General features: G+C 44.6%; 1 protein-coding gene across 1 annotated transcript in view; it reads right to left on the bottom strand.

Annotated features, from left to right (window-relative positions):
* Positions 1-2,135: 2,135 nt before the first annotated feature.
* Positions 2,136-18,202, bottom strand: part of LOC137097920 (H(+)/Cl(-) exchange transporter 7-like) — a 36,708-nt gene continuing 20,641 nt past the window's right edge. The window contains exons 15-25 of the mRNA XM_067473382.1: positions 16,316-16,454; positions 14,404-14,497; positions 11,937-12,106; positions 11,634-11,685; positions 9,717-9,844; positions 9,413-9,498; positions 8,579-8,711; positions 6,041-6,100; positions 5,763-5,939; positions 4,226-4,306; positions 2,136-2,930 (exon numbers count right to left, since the gene is read on the bottom strand). Of these exons, the coding sequence (XP_067329483.1) occupies positions 2,844-2,930; positions 4,226-4,306; positions 5,763-5,939; positions 6,041-6,100; positions 8,579-8,711; positions 9,413-9,498; positions 9,717-9,844; positions 11,634-11,685; positions 11,937-12,106; positions 14,404-14,497; positions 16,316-16,454 (1,207 nt within the window). The 3' untranslated portion in view covers positions 2,136-2,843. The remainder of the gene's footprint in view (positions 2,931-4,225; positions 4,307-5,762; positions 5,940-6,040; positions 6,101-8,578; positions 8,712-9,412; positions 9,499-9,716; positions 9,845-11,633; positions 11,686-11,936; positions 12,107-14,403; positions 14,498-16,315; positions 16,455-18,202) is intronic.

The raw sequence follows: 18,202 nt of genomic DNA, 5'->3' as shown, positions 1-18,202 counted from the left end.
GTTCTGGAGCTGGACCCACTTGACTGGTGGGCTATGCCAGGGAGGGGGTGCCCCTCGCTCCCAGTCCCCACTCAGGTCCTCCCGCAGGAACAGTGAGCTCAGCACCAGTGCCCCATAGGCCAAGCGCATGATGGTGGGCAAAGGCAAAGCAGGGAGCTATGGGCAGAGCATGGTTGCAGCAGTCAACAAAGGGCTCCCCAAAAGCCAAGGAGGCAAGGCCTGGCCAAGGAGACACAGCTCCCTCCATGGCAACGAGTGACCACATTGTGACACAATGGAAATGTGGGCATGGGGTCTCCCCTTTAAGGCAGAGGTGATCTTGTTGAAGCAATGCTTTTGGACAAGGAAGGAGTGAAGACCCACAAAGGAGTTTGCCTTTTAATAGGCTTGACAACCACCTCTTATTACATAATGTAACACAATTTTTGTTCCTGGGTTATTCGTGTCATTTCCTAATTTGCTTTATCATAAAAAGGTGGGAAAAGTATATTAAACTGCAAAAACTTTTGTTTTCGCAACGGGGACATCCTACAACACATTTTGCTATAGTTTTGCAATGAGTATCTCAAAGAGTCTCGACCAAGTAAACACAGTTTGTGACAGCCACAAAAACAACAAAGTTTCTGCAGTAGAACAACTACTTTCGAAACAAGGACCACACAATTAAACAGGATATAATGCTTTCAAACCAGGAACTGAAAATGTTACAAATTTTGTTACATACTGTTATAAGAGATGCCATTTATTTCAGGACCAAAAACCTTGAGTTTCCATACTCGGATGAAATCAGATTAGAAATAATAAAAAGTAGTGGTAGCAATAAGGGCCCCCATGGTGGCGCAGCAGGTTAAACCACTGAGCTGCTGAACTTGCTGGCTGAAAGGTTGGTGGTTCGAATCCAGGGAGCGGGATGAGCTCCCGCTGTTAGGCCCAGCTTCTGCCAACCTGGCAGTTTTGAAACATGCAAATGTGAGTAGATCAATAGGTACTGCTTCTGTGGGAAGGTAGCAGTGCTCCATGCAGTCATGCTGGCTATATGATCTAGATGTCTACGGACAACGCCAGCTCTTCAACTTAGAAATGGAGATGAGCACCAATCCCCCAAGTTGGACATGACTACACTTTTCTTTTGTGTCAAGAGCGACTTCTGCTTCTGGTGTGAAATAATTGGCTATCTGCAAAATGTTGCCAAGGGGGTGCCTGGATGTTTTTGATGTTTTACCATCCTTGTGGGAGGCTTCTCTCAACATCCTCGCGTGGGGAGCTGGAGCTGACAGAAGGAGCTCATCTGTGCTTTCCCCGGATTCGAACCAGCAACCTTCAGGTCAGCAGTCCTGCCGGAACAAGGGTTTAACCCATTGCACCACTGGGGGCTCCACAACTAGATTTAATGTCGGGGAAAACCTTTACTTAATAATATGTCCCTTATTTGATGGCAGATGTCTCTTATTACATCTTCAAGAGAAGAATATCCACAAATAAGTTCGCTTTTTTAATAGGGCAGTTAACTGCTTCTTATGGATGCCACTTATTTCAGGGATGGAAATTTTGGGTCTCAATCCTCATAAAATTGATATAATTTATTTATTATTTATTTACCACTTTTGTATATCACCTTTCTCAGCCTGGAGGCAACTCAATGACAAGAACAACATGTCCTTTATCTTATTGTGATACCTTCCTTATTATAAGGCAGTGGACTTTTTTGACCAGGAACCACTCTCCAACATTAGTACCCAAAGGGTTACAAATCAGTTTTTGATCAACTTTAGATTCAGTTTGGTTATTTGGGGTGCTGATTCAGAAAATTGCATCAGCTCTAGTTTCTGATACAGAACATATGCCATTCATTAGTTGTCGTTTGCTTTCCCACAGAAAATCATATTTAATAAGCCTTGGCACTATAAGGTTTTGTGAGACCAGTCGCTCTCGTTGCATCAGTGTAGTAATGGTGAGGCCGTGGACCATATTTGAGTTATTGGAGACCACTGGTGGTCCATGGACCACAGTTTGGGAATCAAGGTTATAAGGGGTGGACAGAAATCTTGGGTCTCAATTCTTATGAGAAAAAAGGCAGAAATCATCACACATTGCAACAACAAACAGCAAGGGAAGAGTCTCCACATCGAAGCGGGAAAAGTATAAATAGCTTGGGTTTTTATTTCAGCAACAATTCTTTCCTTAACAAAGTCGTAATCCTTTGCAAAGTGTCAAAAACTGGTCTCTCTGCCTGCAACAGTGCAAAATACTCAGGAAAGTGCATCCTCTCGGTCTTTTTCCTGGGCTGCAACGCCTGACTGCTGGATGATGGGAGTTGCGGTCCCAAATAACCATTCTTTAAAAACCCTGTCACTTCTCCAAGTGCTGCAGATGGAGCTGAAGGAGGTGAAGGCGTGTGTCTCCCGCTCTGCATGCAAATTTGTGCAACACACAACTGAGTCCCGGATATCGCAATATTGGGATTTTTCCAGGTGAATTCACACGATCGGGTCCCCAAATTGTCCAAACTGGGGAGTCCTATCTTAGAAGGCACGATTGGTGAGAATTGGGGCACAGCCTATTTAAAGGAAGCAAAGAAGACCCTCCAGAAAAGACGGGTCAATGAGGCAGCTGCCTCATCCCTCCCTAGGATCTGTAGTGCTAGGCCTTGCCCTGGACCCAATCCCAGCTGAGTATCCCGAAGGAGCAGAGAAACAGAAGAGAAAGGAGCCAAAGAGACCCAGGAAAAGGGGTTTTTTGGGGGGGAGCCAGGGAGAAGATGCCCCTGTGGCCTCAGCCCCTTCTTCGGTGGTTCTCCCAAAGGCCTCTGTGGGATGGAGAGGTCTAGGATGCCAAGGGCAGGGTCACGTCTGCGCCAAAGGCACCTCCTCAATGCCTTCCTTGCCCAAGCGGTAACGGGCCAGGTCCTTCCGGGTCACCAGACCCACCACCTGCAACCGGGGAGATGGAGCGTATTATTATTATCATCATTATCACCATCACCACCACCATCATCACCACTATCATCACCATGATCATCACAGTAGACCGAGTTTTGAGACAGGCCTCCTTTCACGACACAGTCATTCAGTTTTACTAGCAAACCAGAGTTTAACATAAAGGTAAAGGTTTCCCCTTGACATTGTCTAGTCATGCCCAGGCCCGTAGCTCGGGGGGGGGGGGGGCCTTGAGGGGCTTCAGCCCTCCCCCGAAATTCTCAGGGTGGTCCACGAGAAGGCCTTACTGGTACATTATTTAAACTGTTATGTTGATTCATATCATGATCTGATCACCATGCTCAATATATCACATATGCATGGGGGTATTGGGGTAATGATACAAAAGGTTTGCTAGGCTAGATCCTGTGTCCCACCGAATCAAACTCGCCCCTCCCAAATCAATCCCCCCCCCCGAATCAATATCCTGGCTATGGGCCTGGTCATGTCCGACTCTGGGGTGTGGTGCTCATCTCCATTTCTAAGCCGAAGAGACGGCGTTGTCTGTAGACACCTCCAAGGTCTTGTGGCCAGCATGACTGCATGGAGCGCCATTATCTTCCCGGTGGGGCTAACAGTGGGAGCTCACCCCACTCCCGATTTGAACTGTCGACCTTTCGGTCAGCGGTTAAACCCGCTGCACTACTGGGGATTTAAACCAACCCCTTATAAGATTTTCATACAAATTATTATATTATATTTTCATCATTACTGCATTTGGACATTTTCCCTTGCACTTCTGATGTCCTACAGTTGATTCTTGTGTTGTTTCCTCTAACCGCTCCATGGGGTTCATCACAAACATCATTGTCCACAGATGTTCTTTCCTTAATTAGAAACTTATCGATTTCACTGTTAATGACTGCAACTCAATCAACCATTTGTGCAAATTATAAAAGCTATGACGGTACCCACATTTGAACAGCTTCAGCATCCCACTTCTCTAAGGAGTAAACCTTTCTGGAGGTTTATAAAGAGAGGCTGGATTTTCGTCTGCGGGAAGGGCTTTGACTGTGTCTTGCTGCCCGACTGAAGGGGGTTGGAATGGATGCCCTTTGAGGGTTTCTTTCATGCTTCCCTTCCTACTGCCCTCCCCATCCCCTATTGGGGGGAGCATTATTTTGTGCAACACACCTGTAGTAGACCCTCTGCAGGAGACCCTCATGTCTAGACACCTTTTGCCCCAAGACTGCCCCTCCTGCAATGCTAAGGAAGGTGTGTGTTGAGCCCTCACCTGCCTTGGGCCTTACCTGGTTGTGCTTGTCCACCACCACAAGGTGCCGCAGACCCAGGGCCCGGAAGAGCTTGAAGACGCGAGGCAGAGACGCCTCCTGCAAAGGGACAGATGGACAAATGGATGGTTGCAGCCAAAGCACAGCCCTTATCCATCCCCAAAGACCACAAGCCTTACCTGTAAGGGGACCCTGACTCTTCTTTCTCCATTGCAAATACGTTACCTGGGAGACCCATCTTTCCCACCCTCTCGGACTCCAAGACCCCTTCTACAAAAAGGGGGGCTCTTCCCCTTCTCCCTAAAACCCAAGTCTAAGCCATGCTTTTTATGCAAAGGAGATATACCTCCTGCTAAAAAATACACACACAAAAATCCAGTCCCTTTAAGGGTGTCTGCTTTGGTTTCCCAAAGCCCTGGGTCTCAGATTTTGGCTGAGGCTCCTCACTAGGGAGGTGATGATTATAGTATTTATGTCTCCTACTCTTATCTCCTCATCAGGAGGTGACAATGATAGCATTACCTTTGATTGTGGAATGCACACTAATTTCTGTACCACCATCAGAAAAAAAACTCCCCCCTTATATAAAAATGGGATGCATATATATATGTGTGTGTGTGCATGCATGCATATATGTGTGTATAAATTTGTGTGTGCAAGCTTGTGTGGTTATGTGTATATATGTGTGTGTGTGTGTGTATAAATAGGTGTGTGTATATGTATGTAGGCACACATGTGTGTGTGTGTGTGCGCATGTGCCTATATATATTCATGTGTGTGCATATATATAAAGTATGTAGGCACATATATATATATGTGCGTGGGTGCACATACCTATATACACACACACATATATATACACACACACATATACACATATTCATGTGTATATTTCTATGTGTGTATATAGATTGATCAAGCGATCGATCGATAGATAGATAGACTGTGTCTAGCTTTATTTCTGTTGGCGGTGCTGAAATTAGCGTATGTCTTACAATCATTGGCGTCTTAGCATCTAAGAGATTATATATATATATATATATATATATATATATATATATCGCCTGCGTTTCTAGGATGCACCCTGTTTGTGGGGTAAAAGGTCTCCCTTCGAATAAAAAAACACATTTGTTATCATAACTATTATTATTACTATTAATATAATTATTTCTATTAGTATTACTATTGTTATTATTTCTATTATTATTACTATTATCATTGTTTCTATTATCACCATCATGATCTTTGTATGGCTAAAAAGGTCTGCCTCAGAATAAAAATACATTATGATTATTACTATTATTATTACTACTATTATAATTATTTCTATTATTATTACTCATATTTCTGTTATTATTATTACTACTATTACCACCATTATTATTACTATTACCACTACTGTTATTATTCTCATGATTATTATTATCACAATCATCACATTTTTATTCCTATCCAGCATTTGGGGGAATGGAGTTGGTATTATTTGGGTGGGGGACCCCATGTCCCTGATCCCGGGGGATGATGGGTGTTGCAGTCCCCCCTTCTTTGGGCGCACCTGGGGCACAGTGTAGGGCGAGGGGTTCATGAACTCGGAGAGGTCCATCATGCACTGGCGCTCGTCCTGGGAGACGTGGATGGACTGGATGGGCGGGAAGCGGGGATAAGCGTCCCGGAAGTCCTTCAGCTTCAGCCGGTGCTGCACCAGGCTCAGGTTGGCCCGCTCCACAAAGACCTGCGCAGAGAGGGAGAGAAGCCCCAAAGTGTGGAAAATTCCTTTTAAGAAATCCCGAAAGGTGAAAAACTAGGGCGAAAATGCAACGCTGCATCTCTGACCTTGTGCTTGAGGAGGACGATCAGCTGGGAGCGCAGGATCAGGCCCCGCAAACCCGCCATCTGCAGAGAGAGATAGGGATGCTTTGGGATTGAGGCATACACTTACAGCATATTTACGGTGTTTGGGATTTATAGTTTTGCGGGGAACTCTGCCAGAAAGCTCCAGGTCTCAAGGAAATGTGGATTGAGTCAAGCAGTGGCCCCACTGGAGGGCTGAATGTGGGAGGACCAAGAGTCCGAATTCCTATTTGGGTGACACTCTCTCAGCCTCAGAGGAAAGCCATGGAAACCCTCCATGGACACACTTCCACAAGAAAACCCAACAATATGTTTGTCTTGGAGGTTGCTGTAAGTCGAAAACGACTTCAAGGTGCACAACACCCAAAAGGATTGCTAGGATGTATACAAAAAATAGAAGAAGCATTTTTAATCTTTTGTTGATGTTTTGTTTTTTGTATATAGGTTTTGTTTTAATCTGTCTGTATACAAAAAAAAAATCATTTTTTAAAGGTGCATGAGAATTAACACATACTTCTATTTTCAAAAACCTAAAACCACTTTAACTGCCTTGGTTCAGTGCTATGGAGTCATGGGGGATGTAGTTTGACAATGCATTGAGCCTTCTCTGCCAAGGGATGCTTTGTGGTCACAGTGGTCCACGCTCTCGTTACATCTAGGATAGACTACTGCAACGTACTCTACGTGGGGTAGTCTTTGAAGACTGTTCGGAAGCTTCAAATAGTCCAACAAGCCTTCTCTGCTAAATGATGCTTTGTGGTCACAGTGATCAATGCTCTCATTACACCCAGGATAGACTACTGCAACACACTCTACGTGGGTTTGCCTTTGAAGACTGTTCAGAAACTTCAAATAGTCCAACAAGAGGCAGCCAGGTTAATAACTGGGAAGGGATACAGAGAACACACATGTCCCATGTTACACCAGCTCCACTGGCTGCCTGTTTGCTATCCGGCACAATTCAAAGTGCCGCCTTTGGCCTATAAAGCCCTAAACAGCCTCAGCCCTGTTTACCTGTCTGAACGCATCTCCTTTTACGAACCACCATGAAGACTAAGATCTTCTGGGGAAGCCCTGCTCTTGGTCCCGCCACCTTCAAGGCGCGTTTGGTGAGGACGAGAGAAGGCCTTCTCAGTGGCTGCCCCTCAGCTATGGGACTCTCTTCCTGGTGAGATTATATCATCCCCCTCCCTCCTGTCCATCAGAAGGATGGTAAAGACCTGGTTGTGGAACCAAGCCTTTGGGGCAATGCAATGAGATAGTTCTTAAGGAACTGACTTTAAAGTGGATATAAGTGATTTTAATGTTTGTGTATATTTATGGTTTTATGACCCAGCATTGAATGTTTGCCGTATATATGTTGTGCTCTGCCCTGAGTCCCCTTCAGGGTGAGAAGGGTGGAATATAAATGTTTCTAATAATAATAATAATCATCATCATCATCATCATCTAGCCAATAATAATAATAATAATAATAATAATAATAATAATCCAGCATATAGATCTCGTTTGCTGTGACATACTGTGGTTTTATGTCAGTAAAATAATAATAATAATAATAATAATAATAATAATAATAATAAGAAGAAGAAGAAGAAGAAGAAGCCAATCCATGCATGTATTAATCAGATCTCACTAGTAGTAGTAGGAGTAGGAGTAGGAGTATTAATAGTAATAATAAAGGAATCCTGGTCCATGCATTCATTAACAAGGAACAACAACAGCAACAACAACAATGAAAAGATGGTAAAGACTTAGCTGTGGGACCAAGCCTTTGGGGCAGAGCGATGAGGCAATAATAGGAAACCTACTCCGCTGACCGGAGCCAGTATGGTGCCTTGAGATGGTTCTAAGCAGCTGATTTTAAAGTAGATATAATGTGTATATTTATATTTATTTTATGTCTCACCATGGAATGCTTTCCATATATATGTTGTGCTCCACCCTTCGGGGTGAGGAGGGGAGAATATAAATGTTTCAAACAAATAAATAAATAATTCCCAATCAAACTACAAATCCCAAGAATCCCATAGCATTGAATCAATGCAATTAAAGGAGAGATGAGGTCCCTCAAAGGGGAGTTACTGAAACAGTTGCCCCTTTGGCTTTAGCTTAGCACTAAAATTTACCATATTACCTGAATCTAATCATAGAATCATAGAATCATAGAATCAAAGAGTTGGAAGAGACCTCATGGGCCATCCAGTCCAACCCCCTGCCAAGAAGCAGGAATATTGCATTCAAATCACCCCTGACAAATGGCCATCCAGCCTCTGCTTAAAAGCTTCCAAAGAAGGAGCCTCCACCACACTCCGGGGCAGAGAGTTCCACTGCTGAACGGCTCTCACAGTCAGGAAGTTCTTCCTCATGTTCAGATGGAATCTCCTCTCTTGTAGTTTGAATTGTGCACTCTAATTGTGGAGAGGTTATTTAGCCATCAAAAGGTGAACATTAGATTCGAGTAAATACGATAACTGTTTCCCCCCTTTGCTGACCCCCCAAAACAGGATCTCCTCTCACCTGTTCATGTCCAGGGACGCCTTCGACTACCGGGAAACCGTTGTGATTGGAGGTCCTGTCGCTCAGGACGTCCACGATGGTGCCTACTTTCTCGATCCGTCGCAGGCAAGTGACCGGGGTGCTCATCACTTCTCTATTGGGGGAGAGGGCAATGTACACATGTGCAGCCCGCCTTCCCACACAAACACATTGGGAGACAGGACCTCTTTGACCCAGGGGGTGGACTCATTCAACCTTCCAGAGCCCAATGGGCTACAAGTCTGAACATGGACAATTTTTCAGTGCAGCTCACACATATACACATAAATACACATATAAGCATTGGACTATATAAGGGAGGGTGAACACCCCTATGGTGTTTCCTTTCCACCTCACTTTCTGTCCCTATGATTTTGGAAAATATGATTTGTTGTGGAAACACGGATTAGTGAGAAAGCTTCAGTGGAGACCCCTTTCCCCCTGATCATAACTCTTTCAGGAATGGATTTCCCTTCCGAAGAGGAAATTTCTCTCACTATTTGTTGTCTCAGCCCTAATTTTCCAAATGTTGCAATTCCCAGCATTCCTCCTCTTTGCTACCTAACAGAGCTGATGGGAGTTGCAGTGTGATAATACTGGGATGATGCCTCCCCTTGCCAATAGCAAACAAGAAGGCAACTGAACAATTAGTCCATTGCTAGGAAGAAGGCAAGATAGAGGCAACCATGCTAAGACCCACGAAAGTCCCATGAATGAGGGAATAGGGAGGAGCCAATCCTCCAGGTGTTGCTGTACTGCAACTCCCAGCACTATTTTCTTGGAAGGGGTGTGTGCTGATGGAAGTTGTGGTCTCACCTGGCGGTGAAGGAGTGGGAGGTGACGGGGGCCTCCCAATGGAGGAAAGGCACGCTCTGCAGCTGGATGTGCATATCATACAAGCCCTGGAAAGGAAGGGAAAGAAATTCAGTTTCAGAGGAAGAGATGTGGGTGAAATGTCAGGAGAGAATGCTTCTGAAACATGGCCAGACAGCCTGGAAAACTCACAGCAACTCAAATTAGAGGCAGTCTTAGTCAAACATCTGTATACTTTTGCCTTAGGCATCAGTTAAGTCCATTAACCCTAACCATTTTAATATTTAATGTTTTCTTTGCATCTCACCTCCGCGAAGTAATCCCCCACGATCTTTGCAGTCATCAGGACCAGCATAATGGGGAAGCCGTAGGTAACGTTGCCGGTGGCCTCCATCATGATGACTGTCAGGCTCAGTGTCATCCGCACGATCCCCCCTTAAGAGACAAAAGTAGGTTAGGACCTCAAGGGAGTTGGACTAGATGGCCTTTAGGGACCCCAATAAACTCCATAGCTCTCCCAAGGGAAGGGCCTGAAGCTGTGGCTTCCAACTCCATAAAAGAGAGAGGAGGGGACTAAGTTTATTTACAGTATTTATTTATTTTATCCTGCCCTTCTCACCCCGCAGGGGATTCAGAGCAGCTTACAGAATACACACATACAGCAAACATTGAATGCCGATTATATATTTAACAAGGACAGACACACAACATGGGTAAAGGCTGTTTTTCTGGCATCTTGGAGGCTGTGCTCGATTCCGGCCACAAGGGGTTGCTGTTGCTTCATTTTCCATGCCAAAGAGCTTTCCTCCGATGAATCAATGTTCTTAAGGGTGCTTTTATTACCATCTGCTAAAAGCAGTACCTATTTTAGGTTAGGTAAAGGTTTTCCCCTGACATGAAGTCCAGTTGTGTCCTATTCTGGGGGTTGGCGCTCATCTCCATTTGTATGCCAAAGAGCCAGTGTTGTCCATAGACACCTCCAAGGTCATGTGGCCGGCATGACTGCATGGAGCGCCGTTACCTTCCTGCCGGAGCAGTACCTATTGACCTACTCACATTTGAATGTTTTCGAACTGCTAGGTTGGTAGAAGGTGGGGCTAACAGTGGGAGCTCACACTGCTCCCCGGATTCAAACCTTTGACCTTTCAGTCAACAAGTTCAGCAGCTCAGGGTTTAACCTGCTGTTTCACCGGGGACTCCTGGTACCTATTTTATCTACTCACATTTCTTCTTTCAACCTGCCAGGTGGGTAGGTGAGCTGAGGCTAACGGCGGGAGCTCACCCCAACTTGGGCTCGAAATGCTGACCTTTTGATCGGCAGAATTTTTCTGCAGCACAGCAGTTTAGCCTGCTGTGCTAAGACTGGTTTAGCCTGCTGTGCTAAGTTGTGGGTTCCTCCATCAAGGACTGGACTAGATGTCCCTTAGGGGACCCTTTCACCTCCATAATATTAATATATTAAGTTTTGACATTCAAAACACACACGCACTACAACTATCCTTTCCTGTTTTGAAATACAGGATGGAAATCGAGATCTGCTAGAAATAAAGGAAGGGAATACGCTGGTAATAGAAATATGCTGGAAATATAGGAAGGAAATATGATGGAAATAGAGATATGCTGGACATATAGGGTGGAACTATAGAACCAAATGGGGAAATATAGATGATGAAGAAAAAAGGAGCCCCTGGCGGTGCAATGGGTCAAACCCTTGTGCCGGCAAGACTGCTGACCGACAGGTATGAATCTGGGGAGAGCGGGTTGAGCTCCCTCTGTCAGCTCCAGCTCCCCATGTGGGGACATGAGAGAATCCTCCCACAAGGATGGTAAAACATCCTTATTCTTTTTTCTAGTACAATAAACTACAAAGTTTGTACAGTATAAAATAACAACAGCCACAAAGCAACAATGCAATCGTAATGCTGACATTCTGTGATAATACAGCGAAGAAAATGTTCTTGGCCTTACCATTCCATTCTACTGCAAGCATAAAAACATCCAGGCACCCCCTGGGCAACATCCTTGCAGACAGCCAATTATCTCACACCAGAAGCGACTTGCAGTTTCTCAAGTCACTCTTGACACATACATACACATAAAAAAGGAGATGTAGTAGAGAGCCCCCATATCTTAAACCTGCTCAATGTTTTCTAAACGCACAAGCCCCCTCCTCAGCCTTTTCCGCTTCCCATCAACCCTCTTCAACAATCAGCCCCTCACTCACCCAGCTGTGCTGCGGCTCCCATCAGGGCGTATTTCCCAGGATCGGCCCAAATCTGAAAAGTCCAAGATGGGAGAGAGAGGCGTTATAAGACTCCTTGAGCCATGGCAGTTAAAGTGGGGTCAAACTACATTATATCTGCAGATGAGATGCAACTCAGTAAGGGACATAGACGTCCGACCTTGTTGACTAGGACCAGGACTTCCATTCCATTTCCTGGAAAAGGCTGTAAAAGCTGGGTGGGACCCTGATCCCAAAGCCCCCACCCCCCAAAAAAGTCCCCTCCCTGCCCCAAACGTCCCTCACCCATCCGCTGTTGATGTAGGAGAGGGAGATGCCGAAGAGCCGGCCCCAGGCAGCCCCGATGAGCAGGGAGGGGATGAAGACGCCGGCCGAGACGGTCAGCCCATAAGTCCAGCAGGCCAGGAAGAAGTACACCAGGGTGAACATGCCCAGTGTCATGGGGTCATAAGTCCCTGGAAAAGAGAGAGGTCAAATGGGACTGTCAATTGCTGGCACTAGCGTGAACTTCTGTTGAGTGACCACTAGGGGGTAGCTGTGCTTTCTCTCCATGTTGCTGTGTGCATTACTTATAATAACAACAACACTACGCAACACAATTTTTGTCACAGAGGGCCACCTCACCTAGCAACAGCCTTTGTGGTACAAACAGGCAGCCATACATACATACATACATATATGCATGCATAAAAGACAATACCATTTAAAATCCACAACATACCAACATTAAAATAAAATGGATGGCCCACAGATGAGGATGGGGGGGGGGGGGAGGTGGTCATATCAATAGGTGTGGAATTGGAAAGACTCCTGGAAGCGTCTTTCCAATTCCAAACCTCCCACTCTTAAGTGAGAAACCAGCAAGCCCCATAAAAATTCTTTTGAGCGAAGAGCTTCCCAGAAGCAACTGGGACATTCAGCCGCCGGATGGGAAATGCATTCCAGACTGAGTCCAGTGGGGATTTGGGGAATCAGATCCTATTCCTCTGTTCATCTTTTTGCTTTAAGAACATCAGGTAAAGCCTTTTAGAAGAAGAAGAGAAGAGCCAAAGACTGGAGGTGGGCCCTCAGGAATGCAAGATTCAGGCCCAGAAACATGGAGGAAGGAGGAAAAGGAGCTTTGCTCAGTTCAGGAGTAGATTAGGAATGAAGGAAGAAATGCCTCCCTCAATAGTCTGTTTCTTGTACAAACAGAAGGGAGGAAAAGGAGCTGCAAGGTCCATTTGAGGGCCCTGTATCCCAGCAACGTTTGGGAAATGATCATCTGATATGATCACAGCTGGTTTACCCTTCTCCCCGGCTTTCAAATGCAAAGCTTTCCCAGGGATTTTACATTTTCATTGCATTTTTTCCAAGACATTTTAAAACAAACCCGCATAAACTTTTATTTATATCATAGACTCTCAATGAAGCCATGGTGATGGATGGAGGCAGCAGGCAGATGATAGGTAGATAGAGAGATAGATAGATAGATAGACAGACAGACAGACAGACAGACAGACAGACAGATACGTTAGGGTAGGCTACTGTGTCCCTCTGTTATCAAATGTTCCAAAAACCTCCAGGGTCCTTTTATCCCAGTGGCTGATTTTGTCATTTGAGAGCTGTAGTTGCTGGGATTTATAGTTCACCTACAATCAAAGAGCATTCTGAACTCCACCAATGATGGAATTGAACCAATCTTGAACTCCCGTGACCAAGAGAAAATACTGGAATGGTTTGGTGGGCATTGACCTTGAGTTTTGGAGTTGTAATTCACCTACACCCAGAGAGCACTGTGGATGGATCTGAGCCAATCCTGGCACAAATACTCAATATGCCCTAATGTGAACACTGGTGGACTTTGGGGAAAAAAGACCATGACATTTGGGAGTTGTTGTTGCTGGGATTTATAGTTCACCTACAATCAAGGAGCATTCTGAACCCCACCAATGACAGAATGGGGCCAAACTTCCCACACAGAACCTCCATGATCAACAGAAAATACTATGTTTTCTGATGGTCTTTGGCGACTCCTCCGACACCCCCTCATTACTTCCCCTGTGGTCCCAAGCCCCGGGTTGAGAAACACTGTTTTATCCAATCAAACACTGGAGGAAAGGAGATCGTTCAACGTGTTTATTTGATCGAATCATCCTGCTGGCTGAACAGAGGAAAGTGCCACACAAAACTGGGATGCAACTCAGCTTTATAGCCAATACCTTGAGCATGCACACATCAGGCTATTTTCTCTCATTTATGCCTCATCTCTATCTCTTTCTTTGTTTCCTTCTGGTGTCATATTTTATCAGTACTCCTCAGCAGCCGATTCCCCCCCTACACCTACTTGTTATTAGGCATTTCCTTTTTGAACGTTCCCCTTGTCTGAACTCCCCATTTGGCTAGTAATTTTCTACTCCAACTGTCCCTAGCTCTGGCTGGTAGTTTCCTCCTCCAAGCTCTAGTCCCTTCAGATAGATGAGACAGTCAGACAGACAGGCACATAAGGCAGGAGATAGATAGATAGATAGATAGATAGATAGATAGATAGATAGATAGATAGATAGAAAGAAAGATAGATAGGAGAAAGAGAGAGATAGGGCAGGCAAATGGAAGTTTGGATAATAGGTAAATGGGACAAGCAGGCAGACAGATGGATAGATAAGATGGGTGGATGCCAGATAGACATTGTTTCTGGTTGTTGGGAGTCCCTCTTAAACATACACACTATCCCATAGAATAAGCTGGACAGAGACAGGAAGGAAGGGCTGACCTGCAGGGTCATGGAAGAGCCGGACGACGCTCTTTTCAGGAGTGTTGAAGAAGGCGGCCGCCATGGCGTTGTATTCACCGTCAGGGCAGAAGAGCTGGAGGGGAACAGAATCAGAAGGAGTCATCCCATTATTCTGTTTAATGAATGCACAAATAATTCTTATTTCCAGGAGATTTCCACCCCGGCTGGCCCTATGTTAGAGTTCAACCACATCCTTATATAGTCCATAGTTCTCATCAAGGAGACAGATAAGCGGCAAACAACATTAGGCAAGAGAAGGCCTTCTCCATTATCCTCCCTGAATGCCTGTTGCTTTACTCTAAGTCTTCGTGTGAGAGTTGAATGCAAAATGTAGTCTTTTGAGTTTTTCCTTTCATTTGACCTTAAGATGGAAATGGAGATTAAAACCAAATATCTAGTTATACTTTGTAAAATAGCGTAGACCCTAACTTAGTAAAATAGCTTAGACCGGGCAGTGACGCAACTGGTTAGGAGTCAGCTGCATTAAATCACTACTGCCTGAAAGGTCATGAGTTCGAAGCCAGCCCAATCGGAGTAAGCTCCCAACCATTAGTCTAGCTTGCGGTTGACCTTTGCAGCCCAAAAGACGGTTGCATTTGTCAAGTAGGAAATTTAGGTACCGCTTTAGGCGGGGAGGCTAATGTCACTACTTTATGACGTCATAAAAATCTCCAGCTACGTGCAAAAGAATGAGGAAGTACTCCATGGGCGTCACAAATGGACGTTGAAGCAACAGCTCCCCGGGTGGCTGGAATTCAAGCATACCTTCATCAAGCTGGAATGTTAAATAGCCTCTGTGTGTCTGTCTATATATGTTGTGTGTCTATGGCATTGAATGTTTGCCATGTGCCTGAGTCCCCTGCGGGGTGAGAAGGGCGGAATATAAATACTGTAAATAAATAAATAAATACATAAATTCCCATTGAGAAAATGTATCTGTTTAATAAACCTTTGGAAACTGTAAGGTAAACACTCTTGCTTAAGACTGAGAATCCTTCAGCCAGACTGTTGCCTTCTGCTGCGTAAGTTACTTTGCTGTGCAAAGCTTTGCCTTTGCTTGTCACTGTCTTTACTTAAATCTAATGCTCACTTTTTTGGCTAAATGAACTTTCCCAAAATTAGGATGAGCATTAGATTAATATAATATGATAAACTTAGAAAAGGAAGAGGCCCGAGGCTGTTAGGAATGGTGGGAGTTGGGAGTCCAAAACACTTAGAATCATAGAATCATAGAATCAAAGAGTTGGAAGAGACCTCATGGGCCATCCAGTCCAACCCAAGAAGCAGGAATATTGCATTCAAATCACCCCTGACAAATGGCCATCCAGCCTCTGCTTAAAAGCTTCCAAAGAAGGAGCCTCCACCACACTCCGGGGCAGAGAGTTCCACTGCTGAACGGCTCTCACAGTCAGGAAGTTCTTCCTAATGTTCAGATGGAATCTCCTCTCTTGTAGTTTGAAGCCATTGTTCCGCGTCCTAGTCTCCAAGGAAGCAGAAATCAAGCTTGCTCCCTCCTCCCTGTGGCTTCCTCTCACATATTTATACATGGCTATCATATCTCCTCTCAGCCTTCTCTTCTTCAGGCTAAACATGCCCAGTTCCCTAAGCCGCTCCTCATAGGGCTTGTTCTCCAGACCCTTGATCATTTTAGTCGCCAAGTTTGCCCAGGCCTCAAATATTAGCATACAGCCACTGTAAGGAGCATCTTTTGTGCCAAATTACAAAGAGTGTCTTTTTTGTACGTGCACATTACATTTGGTAGGAAATTCTTTTTTTTCTTTTTGGTTTTAGGGTTTTGGAAATTGAATTGCACATTAAATTCAATGGCACATTGGACTCGAGTCAATATGGGATTTCCACAAAAACACCGTAGGTCTCAATGGCTTTCTACCTGGAGTGGGTAGGCCATGCTGTCGCCTTGCAGGGGCTGGCAGTCACTGGAGGTGTAGATCATGACAAAGGCCACGGCTGCCGTCACCGCCCCCACCAGCACTGCCTCGATCACCTGCAGCACCGGGCGGTGGATGTACCTGCGGAGAAAGACACCAAGGGTCAACCTGCAAACAGGGGAAACCGAGGCACGGCAGGGTGGATGGTCGGGTGGAGTGTCTGCATATCACTCTGTTTTGACAAGGTTATTGTGCATTTGCAAAAGGAAGCAAACAACTGGCCAAAATGGGAAACCGAGGCACAGGAGGGTTCTGTATAGCATTCATCTAAAGAAGTATGTGTATCTATATGTGTGTGTGTGTGTATATAAGTAAATAAAAGTATGTATGTATCTATCTATTGCGGTTCAGCCAACTGATGGAGATGAGGGGATTGTTATTCCAGAGCCTGGGAGAGCGGATGGGTTTTTCAATGAGGGAAATGAGGGGAGTTTAGATCCTGTCTGTGAGAATGGGCTTGAAAGTGAAACTGCTTCAGAGTCCAGTAGACAGGGAGATGCAGCAGTTGAAGACTTTTCGTCTAGTCATAGCAACTCCAGATAAGGAATTGGATGGAAGAGAAAGTTCACCCGAAAACAGGAATCTTAGGCTTCGTCTTAAGGAAGAAGCAAGCAAAGTAAGGAGGTTACAGAGACTGTGAGAATCAACAGTGTGAGAAATATCACAGGCAAGGGAGCTAAGGTCACAGATATGACTTCATGGCTTGTGGTGCTTAAATCAGAGAATTGTTTCCTTTAGAATTCAGATCAGGCAACGCTGCATTACAGTGAGGATCTCAAGTCTCATTTCAAATTCATGTTTTAGTTTAAGATCTTGGGAGTTCTGATTCATGTTTTTGAGAAATCCCTATAGTCTTGGTTTTGGATTCATGTTCATGTTTTGATTCTTGTTTTCCTGAATTTATGCTCATATTTTGATTTTGGGTTTTTTTCCTGTACCTTGTTGGACTATTTGGATTATTGCCTTTGGAATGTTTTTTTCCTATTCCCAGTTTGGTTTGGCTATTTACTTGTTGACTGCTTTTCCCTACTACTTATTGTACTTTGCCTATCTTATTTCCTATACTGATTTTTTCTTTTTATATGTGCTTTTATCAATAAACTACTACTACTTTGGAATTCCTGGTTGGTGTTGAGGGCAAGGTGAATTCTGGCCGGGGTGCAACACTTTATATAGTTTTCAAATTTTTTTATTGTTCATTGTTTTTATGATTTTAAATGTACTGTAATGTTTCTTTTTTGCTTTTTATCAATATATGGCATCGAATTGTGCCAACTCTGTATGCTGCCCTGAGTCGCCGTCGGGCTGATATGGGTGGGATAGAAATAGCGTAAATAAATAAATATGCATTTTCCAAAATGGTTCCCACTGCCACTCAATTCAAAATGGCTGGAAACTGGTGGGCCAGTTGGAAAATGCCTATTGGATTAGAAAGGCCTTTTTGTAGCTAGGATATTAAGATCATCTGGGGAGGCCCTGCTCTCGGTCCCACCCGCAACACAGGCACGCCTGGCAGGGACAAGAGACAGGGCCTTCTCAGTGGTGGCCCCTCGGCTGTGGAACGCCCTTCCTACAGATATTAGATCAGCCCCGTCCCTATTGGCATTTAGGAGGAAAGTGAAGACCTGGTTGTTCGAGCAGGCATTTGAATAGGCAGTGTAATGAATATAGGAATACGGAACAACGGATGATGAGATTGGATCTTGATTCTACTTATGAGACGCTAATGAGATGTTATATTGATGTTTAATTGTTTATTATGTTATTGTTTTAATTGTTTTTTTAAACTGTTTTTATGATGTTTAGCACTGGCTTTGAAAAATTGTGCA

This window comes from Anolis sagrei, chromosome X (genome assembly GCF_037176765.1).
Source record: "Anolis sagrei isolate rAnoSag1 chromosome X, rAnoSag1.mat, whole genome shotgun sequence".
Taxonomy (NCBI): domain Eukaryota; kingdom Metazoa; phylum Chordata; class Lepidosauria; order Squamata; family Dactyloidae; genus Anolis; species Anolis sagrei.
This window is presented reverse-complemented; position numbering and strand designations above follow the sequence as displayed.